This window comes from Somniosus microcephalus, chromosome 2 (assembly GCF_052327205.1).
Source record: "Somniosus microcephalus isolate GS21.2 chromosome 2, FLI_Smic_1.0, whole genome shotgun sequence".
Classification (NCBI taxonomy): domain Eukaryota; kingdom Metazoa; phylum Chordata; class Chondrichthyes; order Squaliformes; family Somniosidae; genus Somniosus; species Somniosus microcephalus.
Window position 1 is genome coordinate 87752877 of NC_140988.1, and position 22424 is coordinate 87775300.

The 22424-nt window shown below is 45.4% G+C and overlaps 1 protein-coding gene across 5 annotated transcripts in view; it reads right to left on the reverse strand.

Moving 5' to 3' along the window:
- Positions 1 to 22424, reverse strand: part of naf1 (nuclear assembly factor 1 homolog (S. cerevisiae)) — a 296506-nt gene that overhangs the window by 21739 nt on the left and 252343 nt on the right. For all 5 annotated transcript variants that reach the window (XM_086010894.1, XM_086010902.1, XM_086010899.1 and 2 more), the window contains one exon: positions 15494 to 15587. In XM_086010894.1, the coding sequence (XP_085867020.1) occupies positions 15494 to 15587 (94 nt within the window). The remainder of the gene's footprint in view (positions 1 to 15493; positions 15588 to 22424) is intronic.

Here is a 22424-nt window from a genome sequence, read left to right on the forward strand (position 1 = left end):
CATGGCCAACTTGTCCCTCATACCCTTGTAGTTTCCTTTGTTTAGATTGAATACCTTAGTTTCAGATTGGACAACATCACTCTCAAACTTAATGTAAAATTCAATCATATTATGGTCACTTGTCCCTAAAGGCCCCTTTACCACAAGATTATTGATTAGCCCTTTCTCATTACACAGTACCAGATCCAGAATAGCCTGTTCCCTGGTTGGTTCCTCCACATAATGATCCAGGAAACCATCTCGCATGCATTCCAAGAATTCATCCTCCACACCGTTAGTGGTAATTTGATTTACCCAGTCAATATGTAGATTAAAGTCCCCCATGATTACCATATTGCCCTTGTTACATGCACTTCTAATCTCTTGATTGATACTGTGCCCTACATTACCATTACTGTTTGATGGCCGATACACAACTCCCACCAATGTTTTCCGTCCTTTGCTGTTTCTTAGCTCCACCCAAACTGATTCCAGTTCTACATCACGATCTGCCAAGCCAAGATCTTTTATCTCTACCATGCCGATCTCATCCCTTATTAACAGCGCTATGCCACCTCCTTTTCCTTTTTGTCTGTCCTTCCTAAATATTGAGTACCCTGGAACATTCAGTTCCCAGCTTTGGTTACCCTGCAACCATGTCTCTGTAATGGCAATTACATCATACCCATTTACTTCTATTAGTGCCATTAATCAATCCACCTTGTTGCGAATACTATGTGCATTAAGATAAAGTGCCTTCAACTTTGCCTGTTTAATATTTTTCTGCACTTTGACTCTCTTTACTGTTGGCCTTTGTTTCTGCTCCCTACTAGTTTTGCTGACTACTTTTCTAACTTGCACTTCCAGCTTTGTTTCTCTCCGTTCTGGGCCCACACTTAGATTCCCAGCCCCCTAACTGGTTTAAATCCCTCCCAACAGCACTAGCAAACCCCCCCTGCGAGGATGTTGGTCCTGTTTCTGCCGAGGTGTAACCCGTCCAGCTTGTACAGGTCCTACCTTCCCCAGAATCGGTCCCAATGCCTCAGGAATTTAAATCCCTCCCTCCTACACCATCTCTCCAGCCACGCATTCATCTGGTCTATTCTCCTATTTCTGCTCTCGCTAGCACATGGCACTGGGAGTATTCCTGAGATTATTACCTTTGAGGTCCTGCTTTTTAATTTATTTCCTAGCTCCCTATATTCTGCTTGCAGGACCTCGTTCCTCTTTCTACCTATGTCGTTGGTACGGATATGGACCACGATGTCTGGCTGTTCACCCTCCCCCTTCAGAATGTCCTGCAGCCGCTCAGTGACATCTTTGACCCTGGCACCAGGGAGGCAACATAGCATCCTGGATTCATGTCTGCAGCCACAGAAACATCTATCTGTTCCCCTTACGATAGAATCCCCTATCACTTTGCTCTCCAACTCTTTTTCCTCCCCTCCTGTGCAGTTGAGCCACTTGTAGTGCCACGGACTTGGCTCTTGCTGCATTCCCCTGAGAAACCATCTCCCCCAGCAGTATCCAAAACGGAAAATCTGTTGGAGAGGGAGATGGACCTAGGAGACTCCTGCACTACATTCCTAGTTCTTTTACTCTGTCTGGTGGTCACCCATTCCCTGTCTGCCTCTGCACTCTTTACCTGCGGTGTGACCACCTCCTTAAATGTGCTATCCACGAAGATCTCAGCCTCGCGGATGCTCCACAGTGACTCCAGCCGCAGCTCCAGCTCAGAAACGTGGATTTCGAGTAGCTGCAGCTGGAGACACTTCCTGCACACGTGTTCGCCCTGGACACCAAAAGTGTCCCTGACTTCCCACAAAGCACAGGAGGAGCACTCCACGATGCCGAGCTGCCCTGCCATGTCCTACGCTTAATTTACTCCCTTTACTTCCTTTAAATTAAAGAATATTAAATACATTAGGGACCTTACTTCACTTTAAACACTACTTACTCTAAACTAGAGACCTTACTTTTACTTTAACGACTGGACTGTAGAAATACTCACAAGGTCCTACTTACCAATCAGCTCCTTCCCTTGTGCCGACGTCACTTTTAATCTCTGACGTCACTTTCGAATGTTGCCTGTTTTGGTCCACTCTCATTGCTGCTCCCAGTTGTTTGGTCTGGGCCTCGAGTCTCGGGCTTTATTTCCTTGTTCCTCCTTCGCCTGTTCCCTCACAGGTCGGTCCGCTCTCGCTGCTCTCCCAATAGCTCGGTCTGGGCCTCGAGCCTCAGGCTTTATTTCCTCGCTCTTCCTTTGCCTGTTCCCTCACAGGTCGGTCCGCTCTCGCTGCTGCTCGCAATTGTGGCCATCGCTGCAGGAGTTCCGCAGGGCAGTGTCCAAGGCCCAACCATCTTTAGCTGCTTCATCAATGACCTTCCCTCCATCATAACGCTAGAAGTGGGGATGTTCGCTGATGACTGCAGTGTTCAGTGCTATTCGCAACTCCTCAGATAATTTAAAAAAAAAAATCATTTATGGGATCAGAGGTCACTGGCAATGCCAGCATTCATTGCCCATCCGTAGTTGCCCTCGAGAAGGTGGTGGTGAGCTGCCTTCTTGAACCGCTGCAGTCCGTGTGGTGAAGGTACTCCCACAGTGCTGTTAGGTAGGGAGTTCCAGGATTTTGACCCAGCGACGATGAAGGATCAGCGATATATTTCTAAGTCAGGATGGTGTGTGACTTGGAGGGGAACTTGGAGGTGGTGGTGTTCCCATGCGGCTGCTGCCCTTCTCCTTCTAGGTGGAAGAGGTCGCGGGTTTGGGAGGTGCTGTCGAAGAAGCCTTGGCGAGTTGCTGTAGTGCATCTTGTAGATGGTACACACTGCAGCCACGGTACGCCGGTGGTGGAGGGAGTGAATCTTTAAGGTGGTGGATGGGGTGCCAATCAAGCGGGCTGCTTTGTCCTGGATGGTGTCGAGCTTCTCGAGTGTTGTTGGAGCTGCACTCCTCCAGGCACATAGAGAGTATTGCATCAGATAATGCAGCAGTCCGTGCCCGCATGCAGAAAGACCTGGACGACATTCAGACTTGGGCTGATAAGCGGCTGGTAACATTCGCACCACACAAGTGCCAGACAATGATTATCTTCAACAAGCGAGCATCTAACCACCACCCCTTGACATTAAACGGCATTATCATCGCTGATTCCCCCACCATCAATATCCTGGGGGGGCGTCACCATTGACCAGAAACTTAACTGGACCAGCCACATAAATACTGTGGCAACAAGAGCAGAACGGAGTCTGGGTATTCTGTGGCAAGTGTCTCACCTCCTGACTCCCCAAAGCCTTTCCACCATCTGCAAGGGACAAATAAGGGGTGTGATGGAACACTCTCCATTTGCCTGGATGAGTGCAGCTCCAACAACACTGAAGAAGCTTGACACCATCCAAGACAAAACAGTCCGCTTGACTGGCACCCCTTCACCACCGTAAACATTCACTCCCTCCACCACCGGCATACCGTGGCTGCAGTGTGTACCATCTACAAGATGCACTGCAGTAACTCGCCAAGGCTTCTTTGGCAGCATCTCCCAAACCCGCGACCTCTACCACCTAGAAGTACAAGGCGCATGGGAACATCACCACCTCCAAGTTCCCCTCCAAGTCACACACTATCCTGACTTAGAAGTATTATCGCCGTTCCTTCATCATCACTGGGTCAAAATCCTGGAACTCCCCCTAACACCACATAGACTGCAGCGGTTCAAGGCGGCGGCTCACCACCACCTTTGCAAAGGCAACTAGGGATGGGCAATAAATGCTGGCCTTGCCAGCGACGCCCACATCCCATAAACGAATAAAAAAACACCTTGTCTCGTCACTTTAGAATCCTAGAAGCAGCAATTATAACACCTCTCAACCTTCCCTTTCCCATGTGAGAACATGCTCAATTTACATAATTATTCCCCATAATCCAGTCCCTCCATCCCTGCAATCATTCTGTTTGCTCTCTTCTGCATCCTTACAATAGCTGCAATATTCTTTATGTACTGCAGCGACCAGAACTGTAGACAGTATTCTAAGCGGTCAGATCAATGCTTTAAAAAGTGAATCACTTCACTATTTTGGCTCTATATTGACCTTTTAATACATCTCAACTTCTGATCTGCTTTAATCACTGCCATAGAGCATTGCAATAGTTTTAATTGATTGTAAATCAGGACCCTCAGATCTCTTTCATTTCCCATGCACATTGGCCCAGAAATTCGGGTCCCAACGCGTGAGTACGCACGGGGTACTCATGCGTGGACCCGATGGAAGTGCCGGTTCCTTGCATGCACTACGCATGTGCGGGAAACCGGCACTTCCGATCCTCTGAACGAAGGGGTTCAGAGGTCGAACGCGTGCGCGCGGGAGTCTGCGCGTGCGCTTTGAACTTATGTTTTTTTTTATTTTATTTTTTTTATAACAGGTTTTTCCGTGAGGGCAAGTCTTTAGATTTTAGAAATGTAAAAACCAGGCGTAAGGACTGCATTTTAAAAGGTAAGTGGTCAATTAATTAAAATTAAAACATTTTTTCCACAGGTTTGTTATTTTTAAATACTTTAAAGCAAGGTAAGTTTATTTTTAGCCCTGTTTTTTTATAAAATTATTTTTTCCAAAAATTTAAATTATTGTTTAAAATAGTTATTTAATGTAATTTATAGTTTATTTAAAAAGTGTGATTTTTTCCCAAATTTATTTGAAGGTTAACTACTGTTTTGGGCCCTCAGCATTCATACGTTTTGACAGGTCTTTCTGTCAATCTTATGAATGGGCTTTTCCCTCCTCCGATTGGCTGCCCATGGATCACGTGATCCCAGGGGACGCATCGCATTAACTACGCCCCTGGGACACGCCAGCACAGCACACCGGCCTCTGGGCCAGGCCCCGGAGAGGAATTCTACGCAGGCCCAGAGCTCAACTGCCGGCGCGCTAGGTAAGTGTAGGTCGGGGGCTTGCACCCGCGGGAAGCCCCCGACCCGAACTTCTGGGCCATTATTTTCGTTCCCTTCCAGTATTCGTTTCCCCAGGTGAAGCACTTTGCATTTCTCTACATTGAATCTCATCTGCCAACTGTGTGCCCAATTCACAAGTATATTCAAATCCTCCTGTCGCTTATCCTGTTCAGCTTTGGAGTCTACCACCTTCATTAGCTTTGTATCATCTTCAAATTTAGCCACTGTACTTGTGACTCCTAGCTCCAGATCATTTATGAAGATGTTAAACAGATCCCTATGGGAATCCACTGGTAACATTCTCCCAGGCTGATGACAATCTTTTATGATTTTATTTCTATCCAGATACTCCATGATCTTATCTTTAATAAGGGTTTCCATAACTTTACCCACAAAGGATATCAAATTCACTGGTCTGTAGTTTCAAGAGTCACTTTTGCTACCTTTTCTAAAATTGGAGTAACAGCTGCCTTTTCCCAGTCCCCAGGCACCCCTCCAATATTCAGTAATTACTGGAAGATTTGTGCCAGACTTCCTGTAATTTCCTCCCTTATTTCCTTAAGGATCCTCAGATATATCTTATCCGGACCCGGAGATTTCGTCACCTTATGTTTGTACAGCTGTTCGACAACCATGCTGGTAGTAATGTGAATAGCGTCACAATTTACGCAACAACCTCTCTTTCCATTTCTAGGTCAAAAAAAGTTACCTGTCTCCCAGTTTCTCCATCACATCCGTTCTGACGATGTCACCTTCCATACCACCTGTGCTTCCGATATGTCTTCCTTTTTCCTCAACCGAGGATTCACCTCCACCGTGGTTGAAAGGGCCCTTGACCGTGTCTGTCCCATTTCCTGCACTTCTGCCCTCCCCTTCTGCTCCCTCCCAGAACCACGATAGTGTTCCCCTTGTCCTCAACTTCCACCCCACCAGCCTCCACATTCAACGGATCATCCTCCGCCATTTTCGCCACCTCCAGTGTGATGCCACCACCAAACACATCTTGCCCTCGCCTCACCTTTCAGCATTCCGAAGGGACTGTTCCCTCCGCAACACCCTGGTCCACTCTTCCATCACCTGCTCCCCTTCCCACGGCACCTTCCCATGCAATCGCAGGAAATGCTACACCTTCCCTTTCACCTCCTCCCTTCCCTCTGCTCAGAGCCCCAAACACTCCTTCTAGGTGAAACAGCGATTTACTTGCACTTCTTTTAATTTAATATACTGTATTCGCTGCGCTCCTCTACATTGGGGAGACCAAACTGTTTGGGTGATCGCTTTGCCGAACACCTCCGTTCAGTCCACAAGCATGACCCTGAGATTCTGGTCGCTTGCCATTTTTATTCTCCACCCCACTCTCAATGACCCTCTGTCCTCAGCCTCCTATACTGTTCCAAGGAAGCTCAACAGAAACTTGAGTAACAACATCTCATCTTTCGATTAGGCACTTTACAACCTTCCAGACTCAACATTGAGTTCAGATCATAACCACTGCTCCCATTTTTTCGGACAGCAGGTGCTGGCAATGATTCTGATGTTGCCATTTACATCTCTTCTAGATCCATCTTTTGTTTCTTTACTTGTCCCATTACCACTCCCTTTTGCCTTGCACCATCATCCCTCGTCATTTACTCACTCCTGCCTTCCACCCTATCACAGACCTTTCCTTTTATTCTTTCCTCCCCTCCTTTCCCTGTCTCTGTGCTGTGCCCTGGCCAATATTTATCCCTCAACCAACATAGCAAAAACAGATTATCTGGTCATTATCACATTGCTGTTTGTGGGAGCTTGCTCTGCGCAAATTGGCTGCCGCATTTCCTACAACAGTGACTGCACTCCAAAAATACTTCATTGGCTGTAAAGCGCTTCGAGATGTCCAGTAGTCGTGAAAGGCACTATATAAATGCAAGTCTTGCTTTCTTTTAAAACCTGCTACATCTGTAACATTTTCCAGTTCTGACGAAAGGTCACCGACTCAAAACATTAACTCTGTTTTCTCTCTCTCCACAGATGCTGCTTGAACTGCGATTTCCAGCATTTTCCATTTATATTTCAGATTTCCAGCATCCGCAGTATTTTGCTTTTGTTTTTATTTTTTTGGGCCCGGTTTGCACAGAATTCTCTCTGTAAAGCAAATTATTGAATCGCCAAATACCACAACTTATCTGCAACTTTTTCTCTTTATCCCTCCTTCCCTGACAAGCTACTGGATTGTCTCAGTGCATGGCACATCTTTGCCTGTCGCAGAGGTGAGAAACCGTTGGAGGGCATCAGGGCTGACTGATCCTGCCCCACTACCTGACCACAACTTAGAATCATAGAATAATACAGCACAGAAGGAGGACATGTAGCAGACTAGACAGCAAGCGGGCTACACAACAGGAAACAGTGTAGGGGTTAAGGGCAGATAATCAGACTGGCAAAAGGTGGGAAGTGGTGTTCCACAAGGATTGGTGCTAGGACCACAGTTGTTCACAATTTACATAATTTGGATTCAGGAATTGGAAGTACAATTTCAAAATTTGTGGATGAACCAAATTGGGGATATAGTTAATACTCAGGAAGACTGCGACAAAATACAAGACGACATTAATAAACTTGAAGAATGGGCGTGTAATTGGCAAATAAATTTCAATATAGATAACTGAGAGGTGTTACATTTTGGTAGGAAGAATAAGGAGGCCACATACTGCTTGAATAATAAGTCTAAATGGGGTAGAGGATCAGAGGGATCTGGGGGTACAGATACACAGATCACAGAGTAGCGATGCAGGTTAATAAAGCCATAAAAAAGCAAACCAGCACTGGGGTTCATTTCTAGAGAGATAGAATTAAAAAGCAGAGAAGTTATGTTAAACTTGTATAGAACTTGTTTCGACCACACTTGGGAGTACTATGACTACTACTACCACCACTCTCTTATCTGTCCCTTAGCCAATTTCATATCCACACAGCCACAGCCCCTTTAATCCCGTGAGCTTCAATTTTGCTAAGAAGTGTATTATACAGTACTTTATTAAATGTGTTTTGAAAGTCCAGTTACTCAACATGAAACACACTACCCTCACCATTACTTCATAAAGAACTCAATCAAGTTAATCAAACATGATTTGCCTTTAACAAATCTGTGCTGGCGTTCATTTAGTAACCCATATCTTTTCAAGTACCAATTAATTTTGGCCCCGATTATTGTCTGTAAAATTTCTCCCACCGACGTTAGGCTGACTGGCCTGTAGTTGCCGGGTTTATCTCTCTCTCCCCTTTTTTTAAACAAGGGTGCAACATTTGCAATCCTCCACTCCTCTGGCACCACACCCATATTCTAAGGAGGATTGGAAGATTGTGACAGAGGCTCTGCAATTTCTACCCTTACTTCTGTCAACAACTTGGGATGCATCCTATCTGGACCAAGTGACTTTTCTACTTTGAGCATTGCCAACCATTTTAAGACCTCCTCTTTATCTATTTTCATCCTACTCATTTAGTACCCCAGTCATGCCCTCTGCCTCCACAAGATGATCTCCTTTTTGATCCCTTCCTTTAACTATCTTTTTACATTTATAAAAGACTATTGGGTTCCCTTTTATGTTACCCGCTAATCTAGTCTCATACGCTCTCTTTGCCTCTCATTTCCTTTTCAGTTCTCCGCTGTACTTTATATATTCGGCTTGGTTCTCCACTGAACTATGAACCTGACATTTTTCATAAGGCTCCTTTTCTGTTTCATTCTAATCTCTATATCTTTAGTCATCTAGGGAGCTCTCTCTTTCGATGCCCTTCCTTTCCCCCTCGTGGGAATGTGTCTAATCTGTACCTAAACTATTTCCTCTTTGAAGGCTCATTTACTGTTTTACCTGCCAATCTTGGATTCCAATCCACCTAGGCCAGAACCCTTTTCAACTCACTGAAATTAGCCCTCCTGCAGTTGAGTACATTCAGGTTTGATTGCTCCTTGTCCTTTTCCACAGCTACTCTTAACCCCATGATATTGTGATTACTGTTTCCCAACTGCGTCCACCACCGAAACATGCTCCACTTGATTCCCCAGAACCAGATCCAGCACTGCCTCCTTTGTTGTTGGGCTGGAAACAAACTGATCAAGAATGTTCTCTTGTACATATTTCAGGAATTCCTCCCCCTCTTTTCCCTTTACACTGCTATTTTCCCAGTCTATATTCGGATAATTGAAGTTCCCCATTATCATTACTCTAATTTCTTGCATCTTCTCAGCAATTTGCCTGCAAAATTGTTCCTATCTCCTTCCCGCTAGTTGGTGGCCTATAGTATACAGCCAGCAGCATAATAGTTCGTCCATTGTGCCTTAATTCTAAACAAATAGATTCTGTCATTGAACCCTTAAATACATGATCCCTTTCCAGTGCTGTAACAGTATCTTTGATCAATACTGCCACCCACCCCCTATCTTTTTTTCCATCCCTATCTTTCCTGAATACATTGTAGCCAGAAATATTAAGTGTCCTTTCCTCCCCTCGTTTGAGTATGTGCAGTATTCTGAATGGGTCATGCAGCCCCTTAAAGGGGCGGCGAACCCCCCAAAAAATGAAAGGGAACATTGGTCCCAACCCTGTTGAGGTACAACCTGTCCATTTTGTACAGGTCCCTCCTGCCCCAGAACTGCTCCCAATGCCCCCTTTCTAACCCTCCGTACCCTCCTCTTCTACAGAGCGGGAGAATTGGCTGAGAGGAGCAGATATAAAGAGTGGGAGAATTGGCTGAGAGGACTGGATATAAAGAGCGGAGAATCGGCTGAGAGGAGCAGATAAAAGAGCGGAGAATTGGCTGAGAGGAGCAGATATAAAGAGCAGGACACAGCAGATTTCAACTACCCAGATATTAATTGGACAGAAGAGGTAGGTAAAGGGGATAAGGGAATGGAATTCCTACAATGTGTACAGGACTCCTTTCTAACCCAATATGTAAAAAGCCCAACAAAGGGAGGATTCGCTGTTGGATATAGTAATGGGGAATGAACCAGAGCAGATAAGAGAAGTAAAAGTAGGGGAACATCTGGGCAATAGTGACCATCATATAATACGCTTTAAGATAATAATTGAGAAGGGCATAGGTATGACAAAGATCTGGGTAATAGATTGGAGAAAAGTTGATTTTGAGGGGCTCAGAATAGCACTTGGCAAAATAAAATGGACAACAGTATTGGTAAACAATGATGTAGAACAGCAATGGGAAACATTTAAAACGGTGTTCAACAGAGTCCAGGAAAAATATATTCTGCTAAAAAAGAACAAGTTAAACACTAATGAGACGTCGTGGATGAATAAAGCCATAAGGGAAAAACTGAGGGTAAGGAAAGAGGCATACATTAAGTACATGGACAGCAGGGGAGAGCATGATAAGGGAGAATATGAAGGCATTAGGAGAAAATTCAAAAAAAAATTAGGCAGGCAAAGAGGAACTACGAAATTAAATCATCAAGGAACATAAAACAAAATAGTAAAATATTTCACAGGCACATAAATAAGAAAGGAAGGTCGGGATGGGAATAGGGCTACTAAGGGATGGAGAGGATAATACCACAGGCGGCAATAGAGAGATGGCAGAGATATTAAATAATTACTTTGCTTCAGTATTTGCCATGGAGATAGAACAGATGGGGACCACATCGGATGATGAGATTACTAATGCGTTATCTGCATTTAAAAAAAGATATACTAAATAAACTAATGAAACTCAAACAAAATCCTGGGTCCGGACAGATTACATCCGCGCATTTTAAAAGAATCTAGGGAAGAAATAGCAGAGGCATTACTACATATATTTAGTAATTCGTTAGAAAAAGGTGTAGTGCCAAAGGACTAGCAGATAGCTAACATAATACCTATATTTAAGAAGGGAGATAGAACATGTCCAGGGAACTATAGGGCAGTCAGTTTAACATTGGTGGTAGGAAAAATAATGGAATTCCTACTAAAGGAGAAAATAATATAATAATAGTCAGCATGGATTTCAAAAAGGGAAAGTCTTGCTTGACCAACCTAATTGAATTTTTTGAAGAGGTAAGAGAGAGAGTAGACAAGGATAATGTAATATATGTAATTTATCTAGATTTTCAAAAGGCCTTCGATAAGGTACTACACAATAGACTAATGAATAAGGTCAGGGAATGCGGAGTCAGGGGACAAGTAGCAGAATGGATAGCTAGCTGGCTTATAGAAAGAGAAAGCAGAGAGTAGGGGTAAAGGATAGCTTTTCAGAGTGTCAGAAGGTAGGAAGTGGTGTTCCACAAGAATCAGTGTTAGGACCACTGTTTACAATTTATATTAATGATTTAGACTTTGGAATCAAAAACACAATTTCTAAATTTGCGGACGACACCAAATTGGGGGGCACAGCCAATATGGAACAGGACTTCAACAAATTACAAGAAGACATTAATAAACTTGCACAATGGGCATATAATTGGCAAATGAAATTCAACACAGATAAATGTGAGGTATTACATTTTGGTAAGAAAAATATGGAGGTCACATATTACTTAGAAAATAAAAATCTAAATGGGGTAGAGGAGCAAAGAGTACAAATACACAAATCACTAAAAGTATCGACACAGGTTAACAAGGCCATAAAAAAGGCAAACCAAGCACTAGGGTTTATTTCTAGCGGGATACAATTGAAAAGTAGAAGTTATGCTAAACTTGTATCGAACCTTGGTTAGACCACACTTGGAGTACTGTGTGCAATTCTGGTCACCATATTTTAAAAAGAATATAGAGGCACTGCAGAGGGTGCAGAGAAGATTTACAAGAATGATACCAGAAATGAGGGTACACCTATCAGGATAGGATGAACAGACTGGGTCTCTTTTCTCTTGAAAAGAGACAGCTGAGGGGTGTCCTCATAGAGGTCTTTAAAATTATGAAAGGTTTTGATAGAGTAGATACAGAGGGAGTGCTTCCACTTGTGGGTAAGAGCAAAAGTAGAGGCAATCAATACAAGATAGTCACCAAGAAATCAAATAGGGAATTCAGAAGAAACTTCTTTACCCAGAGAGTGGTGAGAATGTGGAACTCGCTACCACAGGGAGTGGTTGAAGAGAATAGTATCGATGCACTTAAGGGGCGGTTAGATAAGCATATGAGGGAGAAGGGAATATATGGTCATGCTGATAGAGTTAGATGAGGAAAGACAGGAGGAGGCTCGAGTGGAGTATAAACACCGGCATCGACTGGTTGGGCTAAATGGCCTGTTTCTCTGCTGTATATCTTATGTAATCCTATGTAATACCCTCCCTCTCCAACTCTGACCCCAGGCGTAGTCTTCTATAATACGTCATCTATAAAAACTTCACTCTCCCCAACATTATGATGCGTGGCCAAATGCTCACTAAGGCTGACCACTTCAGCTTTGAGCACGTCGGCCAACTTGCAGTTGTTGCAGATGAAACCCTCCAGAAACTGGGCCTGAAAGGTAAACATTTTATCATGCACAAACTATTCCATCCTCATACAACTTTAAAGTTTGACGGTTATTTGAGTTGAGAAAATAACCTTAAGGAGAAAAGAAACAACAAAGACAAACCTGCATCAATTTTCTTTATCTTTTCCTCACATATCCGTGCTACTGAATAAACAGTCAAGCGCATAGACATTATCAATACCACTATGGTCAATTCATCAAGAGATATGCTTGGACAATGTGGGAATGGTCTCTTTCCATGGATGGCAAATTTGATCCAAGGGTCACTGTGAATATCATTTCTGATCAGCATTCAAACTTTGTGGAATTGTCAATGAACAGCCCCACTCCTGATCTTATGATGGAGGGAAGGTCATCAATGAAGCAACTGAAGATAGTTGGGCCAAATACACTTTCCTGAAGCACTCTGGCAGCAATGCCCTTGGACTGCAATGAGTGGCCTTTGACTGCGATGAGTGGCCTTTGACAACTACAACCGTCAAATGTTACTCCAGCCACTCGAAGTTTTTCCGTTTGATCCATTTTTACCTTAGTTTTGCTAGGGCCTCTTGGTGCCATACTCAGTCAAATACTGCTTTGACGTCAAGTGCAGCAACCCTCACCTCTCCTCTGACAGTCGCTCTTGCATCCATACCTGGATCAAGGCTATAATGATGTTTGGAGCCGAGCTGCTCGGGCAGAAGCCGAGCTGAGCATCAGCAAATAGATTATTGGCGATTAGGCATCACTTGATGGCAATATTAATGACTCCTTCTACCACTTCACGGATGATTGGGAGAAAGCATTTGGCCAAGTTAGATATAGTCTGTTTATTTTGTTGAGTAGATGCCAGTGTCATGGATGCACTAGAAATATTTTGCTAGGAGAATAGTTAGCTTTGGTGCACAGGACTTCAGCTCTACAGCCAGGATGTTGTCATGTACCATAGCCTCTGTTGTGTCCAGTGCTTCCAGCTACTTTTTGTCACATAGATTAAAACACTGACCGTCAGCAATTTAATCTGTGACATGAAAAAGTAGCAGTGTCCTTCTGAGGTTTTATTATACTTATTTTAACTTTTTTTGTTACTTTCTTTTAGATGAATACAAGATGGCCCATCACAACCTAGGAACATCTTTTTATACTTCATTCCACACAATCATGGCCATATTATTCCTATTTTTAAAAAGTCCTGTTATATTGACAACTGTAGTTGAACATGTATTCCAGTCAGAAGTATCTAGCAATTTATTATAGGAACTGGAGTTGGCCATTCAATCCCTCGAGAGCCTGTTGCACCATTTAATTAGATCATGGCTTCTCTGTATCTTAACTCCATCTACCCATATTGGTTCCGTAACCCTTAATACCCTTACCCAACAAAAAGCTATCAATTTCAGTTTTGAAATTTTTAATCGACCCAGCCTCAACAGGCTTTTTGGGAGAGTGTTCCAGATTTCCACTACCCTTTCTGGCATAATCACCCCTGAACAGCCTAGCTCTAATTGTTCTGGACTCCCCCACGAGAGGAAATAGATTCTCTCTATCTACCCAATTAACTCCTGAAATCATCTTAAACACCTCAATTAGATAACCCCTTAATCTTCTATACTCAAGGAAATACAAGCCTCGCCTATGCATCCTGTACTCATAATTTAACCCTTTTAGCCCCGGTATCATTCTGGTGAATCGACGCCAATATATCCTTCCTGAGGTGCGGTGCCCAGAACTGAATGCAGTAATATCTAACCAGAGCTTTATATAACGGTAACATAAGTTCCACCTGTTTGTATTCCAGCCCCCTTGACATAAAGGCCAACATTCCATTAGCCATTTAATTATTTTTTTTATACCTGTCCACTAGTCATACTTCCCCACATTGAACTCCATTTGCCACAGTTCTGCTGACTCAGTCTATCAATGTCCCTTTGCAACTTTCTGCTCCCAACTGCACTATTTACCGTGCCACCTAACTTGGTGTTGTCCGCAAACTTGGATATATGGCGCTCTATTGCTTCATCCAAGTTATTTATAAATACAGTGAAAAGCTGAGGCCCCAGTACAGATCCCTGGGGGACACCACAAGTCACATCCTGCTAATTGGAGTACATACACATTGCCCCCTACTCTGTCTCCTAACCAATTCCCTACCTATGTCAATAGGTTGACTAATTCCATGTGCTCTTATTTTGTTAGCAGTCTCTAATGTGGAACCTTATTGAATGTCCTCTAGCAGTCCATAATAACATCTATAGACACTCCTCCATATTCTCATGAGATTACATTGTTAATGATCTTGTCAAAATGGTAACTATCGAATAAGTGGAAACCATACACTTTAAAATTCATTTTTCCTCCGTAGATGCAATGCTGAAATTAAGCTGACTGCCGTGGGCAGCACGGTGGCATAGTGGTTAGCACTGTTGCCTCACAGCGCCAGGGACCCGGGTTCGAATCCGGCCTCGGGTGACTGTGCAAACTCCACACACATTCTCCCCGTGTTTGCGTGGGTTTCCTCCGGGTGCTCCGGTTTCCTCCCACAGTCCAAAGATGTGCGGGTTAGGTTGATTGGCTATGATAAATTGACCCTTAGTGTTAGGGGGATTAAATACGTGGGGTTACGGGGATAGGGTGGGATATGTGTTGGTGTAGGGGTTACGGGGATCGGGTGGGATATGTGTCGGTGCAGGCTCGATGGGCCGAAATGGCCTCTATCTGCATTGTGGGGTTTCTGTGATTCTGTGTAAATACAAATTATTTTCCTTTGCTGCCCATTTCTGCTTTGCAGGACTTCAAATTGAGGGCACATTTTCAAGTCCTCAGCTGAGAAAGGAAGAAAATGCAGATGCCTGGTATTTCCAATGGACTACAAAATGCACTTGGAAATTGCTTAGCTGCAAGACTTAATGATTTTATTACTGTGACAAAATAACTGATTATGCTATAGTAGGACAACATTCGGTTTCCGCACATAAAAAATTAAATAGCTGTAAACAACATACGTATTGACAAGGGGTGTTTATTTTATAGCAGGTGATACTTTTAACTTGACCACTGAATTGCATGGGATCAAAGTTAGGTTTCTCGGGTGTAAACAAAGCCACTGGTTAAAACTACCTACAACGACTCACCAGATCGAGTGTTTTTATCTCCACGATTTTGTTGCTGCTTCTTCTTCTTTTGCTTTGCTTCTTTTTCCTTTTCATCATCACTGAAATCCAGAGCCTATTAAAGACCATAATCATTTGGTTTATGACTAATTCTTACATTTCATGGCTTCCTGCCACACTTGGAAACGCAGTAATCAACCACACGTGGCTTTTAAATGAGACATCTGTGTTATCTAAAAAACCCTTAATCTCATTTTAATGACATTATTACTGCACTTGAACACTGAGCATAAGAACATTAGGCATATGGAGGATCAGTTACACAGACAAAATCTCTCAAAAGATGTGTACTGTATGATGTTTCATATTTGAAGTTTAAATCTATTATTGTACTCTCACAACTGGAACTTAATCTAGTTTCTATCAACCTGTACAGCTAAAAAAAAATTGCATTGGTCTCAGCAGTAACAGTCAAAAGAGTTGAGGAGTAGACGAATACAAGTCTAGCTAGAAATTAAATTTCAGTGAAACAGATCAGGGCAATTTTATTTTACATAAAATCTAAGTAATTGGGCAATCAGCCCCCAATTTGTCTAGCATATAAAATTATTATATGAAATTAGTTACATTTGATTCCAATCCAAATACCAGGTAAGCCTTTATCATATTAAGCCAATTACAAGTTCATAGAGGACCATCTGCACATTGTGCAAACAGTATTAATAAAACCGTTCGCTCCCTGCTGATTCACTGAGTTTAACTAGTGAGTAGTTAGCAATGCAAGGTCCCACGTTTGATCTCTGGTCTGTGCTGAATTAGCAGTTCTCAGCCCGGACATCAGTAACACTATAATTGACCTCAATGCCCCTGAATTATAGAAGGAAAATCAATCAAGGTGCCCATTCCTGAAATCTATAAAACGACCACTGATGGAAGTGTGTATTTGTGGATTTACGGTCAAAACAGAGATTGGCCTTGGCTCTGATGTCCCTGCGACTGAGTAACCTGTGGACAGTCACTGTCAAGGCTCAAGTAAGTAAGGCCACTTGGATGTGTCCTGAAGGACTGACGGCACCCACTACCCAGCAAGGATGGAACTAAAGAAAATTGTGAGAAAGCAAGCTCAATTATCACCTCTGGATAAACATCTACTATATTCCAACCACAGAGTTCCAAAGTATCACTCACATCGACTCCTAGTAAGCAGGAGTTTTCATCTGAGCATTCAATTTCTTTTCAAATAATTTACCAGCATTTGACTGTTTGTCAAAAGCAAATCAAGTGAAGCTGATAGAAGGGTAGGATACTCAACAAGGTTTGTCCCTACTAGTCACCGTCAGCAACTGCTGCATTCTAAAAATCCTATTATCTATCTAGTAGTATAACTCTTTAGTAGGCTGCTCCTGGGTTCAGTGTAGTTCAAAGTCACGCAGGCAAGAGACCACTTTCTCTCATACTGGAGACATGTAGCTGGCTCTCAGCCTCTTACAAGATGGTGACTGAATGGAGTCACGGGTGCTTAAAGAGAAATAAAGGTGCAGGTCAAATAGTTTATGTTAAAAGTTCCTCCCAATTTTATATAGTGAAAAAAAGTCAAAAAGCATCTTTCTTCCTTCAGGACCAAGGGAACTCTTCCAGGGTTGACTAGCATCCCATATGGAACAGACATTTCGCGACCAAGGCAGACTATTGCAGTTTGTTTCGTCATGTAGTAGCAGTGGAACTGTATAAATGACGCATGTTGCAGCTCCCTGTCGGTGCTGCCACAACGTGGCTCAGCAGGAAGGAAAATCTCACCTGGCAAGTATTCCAAAGGCACAGATAATCAGTGTTTTTTTTTTTAAGAATATTAAATCAGATTTTTGTCAGTGCCTTTTCTTCTCTACACAAAAATTATAAGACTACTTTGGACAGAAATACTTTAAACCAGACTTTTACTATTTAGGCCAGGAACTCAAATAGCTGTTGTCGTTATACATTCTCTATCAATCTAGAACGTTCACTTTAATTATCAGTAGTAAAGATTCACACAGCACTTCTGCCAGATAGCACCATTAATTAGTATCCCTTGCATGCAGAAGTTTAAAACAGAGTTAACCAGAATTGCTGGAGTCTGCATTAGGCTGTTGGCAATCTATTGCCAACATAATTTCCTCAAGTTGTTCAGTGCTTTCACTGATCATTCCAGTCAACTCAGACACCCATCATGATATGGTTGTCTCGCGACTCCATTGTTACACTATCCAATGTATAAAGGACAACAGTACAACAACTCTCTGAAAGGTAACAGCACTGCAGTGCAGCAAATACAGAATCTAAGTCAGTGGTTCTCAAACTTTTTTGGTTGAAGGACCCCTTTTCAAATTGATAAGTAATTACAGACACCCCATCTAAATTACAATACGATATAATACTCATATGAAAGTGCTGCATGTACAAAGTGTTTTAATAATGCTTTAAGAAAACAGGTATTTAATTACAGACATCAGTGAGATGGGTGTGCCTGCTTCTCACTGCAGAGTCTGTCTATCCTTGGTTTGATGTTTGACAATTTATTTCAAGCTGCGCCTGCTGTTCACTTTCCTACTTGCTACATTAATTTTACATACCGTCCTAAAAACTACTGCTCATCTACAAATTTTAATCATAAACCTTTTCTTTAAATATAATTTGAAATTAGCAAAAGCCTCGATTTTAATTCAATGCTAAAGAAGTGAAATTAAAAAGAACTTGAGATGAAAAAAAAACCTCCCAAAACATACAGCTGTTTGAGTGATTGGAATCGTCTGTTTCATACCCATTCGCCGACATCCACATCAAACAAACAAATGGTCAGAGCTTTCCCAGCGGGTCAAGAACAAGTCCTAGCATTTCCAGCTCTCAATCAGTCCGCACCGTGCCGTCTCCAGCCAGTGAAATGCAAACCCAAACTCTCCTCTCCCTTCCCCCTGCAACCTGATGGGCCCCGGGTCTCCAACAGCCTCACTTCCTTCACCGCGCAACTTTGCTAGAACTTTCCAGCACATAAATCAGTGCTGCCGCAGTAACGGGATTTTGGCTCGACTCGGCCCAGCGGCGGTTTCAACTTGCCGACATTAATGATCCAAGATTATCCCATGCAACTGGTTCAGGAATAGTTGGTGCAATGAATCAAAGCCTTCTAGCAGATCGCAAAAGCCAGCAGGTGATTTGCAGTGAGTGATGGCGACTCGCCCTTGGTTGAACGTTAAAACTTACCAACTCATAGAATCATAGAACAGTGCAGCACAAGAGGCCATTCGGCCCATCGAGTCTGCGCGGCTCTTTTGAAGAGCAATCTAGTTCGTTCCACTCCCCTGCTCTTTCCCTATATCCCTGCAATTTTTTTCTCCATCAAGTATTTATCCAATTCCCTTCTCAAGGCTACTATTGAATCTGTATCCACCACCCGATCAAGCAGTGCATTCTAAATCCCAACCACTCGCTGAGGGGGAGGGGGGGCTTCGGTCACATGTGGGACAGAAAAATAAACCCCAAACACACCCTGTAAGTTCAGAGGCCAAGCGGCCATTTCATACCAGAATCTTTGCTTAAAATTTCATTCCCCCTGAATGGCAGGTGGTGATGATTCCTAAACATCGCTAGATTTGTAATTGGGACGTCACTGAGGTTTTTCTTGAAAGCCCACAAACTTAGTGTACATCAAGTTAAAAGGATGTTAGTACTGGAGAATGGAACAGTTTTCCACTTTTCCATCCATTGTAAGCAGTACGAACTCCCAAGTCAGGTACAGTATGGGCCAGCTGCGAGGCAAAGCTGCCACTACACTACCCATCAAGGACACCTAGGCAAGGTAAAGCTCCCAGTACCACACACCGCAGACATCACAAGCAAAATAACAAGAATCAAAACTGTACTATATTTAATAAAACTGGAGGTAGTTGAGTTTTTTTTTTAAATCTGAGAACCAATGACATTATAACTTATTGTTGGAGTCGACAGAAATCAACAGGCTGAGACTTTTCTTTAAGCAAAAACAAAACGTGTCTTACTTTAATTAATCTCCACAATGTCTGAAGGCTCAGCCCACTGCAGGGGCTATGACGTCATCACGCAACCGACGTCATCACGCAACCGACGCTCTTAAAGGGACCCTGCACCAATAACCCAACCCAGCATGTGCACATCACATCATTGCTATACAAAGTGAATTGTGTTTAGGTACATATAACAGCATTGGCTATACATTGTGTTATTGTCCCTATGTGGTCTCCACCACATACATCCCCCCAGAATTCACTAGTACTGGCAATGTCAGTCGTTGGGGGGGCCAGATCACACGGTTGGAACGGCTCCTCAATTCCGGGGTGGGGACCGGGGGGTTCATCGGAGGGACCTCGGGCGCTCGGTGGTGGATTGAGGGTGTGGAAACTGGAGGTCGGCCCCGTCTCGGGGGTTGTGCCAACTCAACGGGTCGGTCCAGATCCAGGTGGGCCGGCTTGAGACAGTCCACGGAAATGCAGTCCGGCTCACCGCCGACATCCACGACGAAGGTCTTGTCCCCGGTTTCCAGGACGCGGAATGGTCCATCGTAGGGTGGCTGAAGAGGTCCCCGGTGGGTGTCGTGGCGGATGAAAACGTACTCCGCCGCACGAAGGTCGAGCGGAACGTGGGACTGCGGGAGGACGTGCTGCGACATGGGCACCGGAGCGAAAGCCTTGGCGTTGTCCAGAAGGTCAGACCGCTGACGGGCTGCGGACCAAGGTTCCGTTGCGTTGGGGACGAAATCCCCGGGAACCCGCAGCGGCTGTCCGCAGATGAACTCAGCGGACGAGGATTGGAGGTCCTCCTTGGGAGCGGTCCCGAGTCCCAGCATGACCCACGGGAGTCTGTCGATCCAGCCGTCGTCCCGGAGGCTGGCTCGGAGCGCAGCCTTCATGGAGCGATGAAACCGTTCACACAGCCCGTTAGCCTGAGGGTGGTAAGCTGTGGTGCGGTGGAGTTTCAACCCGAGACCTCGGGCGACAGCGTTCCAGAGCTCTGACGTGAACTGGGGCCCCCGGTCGGAGAAAATGTCAGATGGGGCGCCGAATCGGGCGACCCAAGTGCTGATGAACGCCCGAGCCACATCGGCTGCCGTCGCTGAAGACAGCGGGACGGCTTCTGGCCATCGGGTGGTTCTGTCGACCATTGTGAGGAGGTGGGTGAACCCGCGGGAGGGCGGTAGGGGCCCCACCAGGTCCACGTTAACGTGGTCGAACCACCTCTCGGGCACCGCGAAAGGCGCCAACGGGGCCTTAGTATGGCAATGTGCTTTCAAGCGTTGGCATACCACGCAGGTGCTGGCCCAGTCGCGAACGTCTTTCCCGAGCCCGTGCCAGATGAACTTGGCCGCCACCAGCTTCTGTGACGGCTTCCTGCCCGGGTGGGAAAGATTATGGACGGCGTCGAATACTTGCCGTCTCCACCCTTCGGGCACGACGGGACGTGGCTGCCCAATGGAGACGTCGCACAGGAGTGTGGTGCCAGCAACGTCGAACGCAACGTCTGCTAGTTGAAGGCCCGTGACCGCCGTCCTGTAGGCCTGGACGTCCGGGTCGGAGGCCTGGTCGGCCGCCATGCGGGTGTAGTCGATGCTGAGGTGCACGGCCCTGGTGGCGGCTCGGGAGAGACAGTCGGCGACGGGGTTGTCTTTCCCAGCCACATGCTGGATGTCCGTTGTAAACTCCAAGATGAAGGCCAACTGGCATTGCTGACGGGCCGACCACGGCTCGGAGGCTTTGGCCATGGCGAAGGTCAACGGCTTGTGGTCCACGAACGCCGTGAACGGGCGGGCCTCCAGCAGGAAACGGAAGTGTCGGACGGTGAGGTAGAGGCCGAGACGCTCGCGATCAAAGGTACTGTATTTCCGCTCGTTGGGGCGAAGCTGCCGGCTGAAGGCGGCGAGCGGCTGCCAGGCGCCGTTGACCCACGGTTCGTGGACGGCGCCAACCGCATAGTCCGAGGCGTCGGTGGTGAGAGCGATCGGTGCATCGGGCAATGGATGCGCCAGCATAGTCGTGTCAGCCAGGGCCCTTTTCGTGTCCGTGAAAGAATTGGCCATCTCATCAGACCAGTTGACGGCGAGTTTGTCAGGCTTGCCTTTGAGGGCCTCGTAAAGGGGCCGCATAAGCTGGGCGGCTCGGGGGACGAAACAATGGTAAAAGTTCACCATGCCCAAAAACTCCTGCAGGGACCTTAACGGTGAGGGGTCGTGGGAAGTCCATCACGGCCTCCACTTTCGATGGAAGTAGCACCGCCCCGTCCTTCGTGATGCGGTGCCCGAGAAAGTCGATTGAGGACAGCCCGAACTGGCACTTGGCCGGGTTGACGATTAGGCCGTGTTGGCTGAGTCGTTCGAAAAGAGTCCGGAGGTGGGACACATGTTCCGTCCTGGAGGCGCTGGCGATGAGGATGTCGTCCAGGTATACAAACAGGAACGTCAGGTCCCGTAACACGGTGTCCATAAGGCGTTGAAAAGCCTGTGCGGCGTTTTTGAGGCTGAATGGCATGCGGAGAAATTCGAATAGCCCGAACGGGGTGATCACCGCGGTTTTCGGGACGTCCTGCGGCCGGACGGGGACCTGGTGATAACCCCGGACGAGGTCCACTTTCGAGAATACCACTTTCCCGGCCAGGCGGGCGGAAAAGTCCTGGATGTGTGGAATCGGATAGCGGTCGGGGGTCATTGCGTCGTTGAGGCACCGGTAGTCTCCGCACGGGCGCCACCCGCTGCCTGGTTTCGGGGCGAAGCCCACGGACTATTCGACTGGCGGATGATGCCGAGGCGCTCCATGGTGTCGAACTCGGCTTTGGCGATGGCGAGCTTCCCCAGGTCGAGGCGCCGAGCGCGGGCGTAGACAGGCGGACCGGTGGTCGAAATGTGATGTTGTACCCCGTGTTTGGTGGCGGCGGACGAGAACGTGAGTTTCGT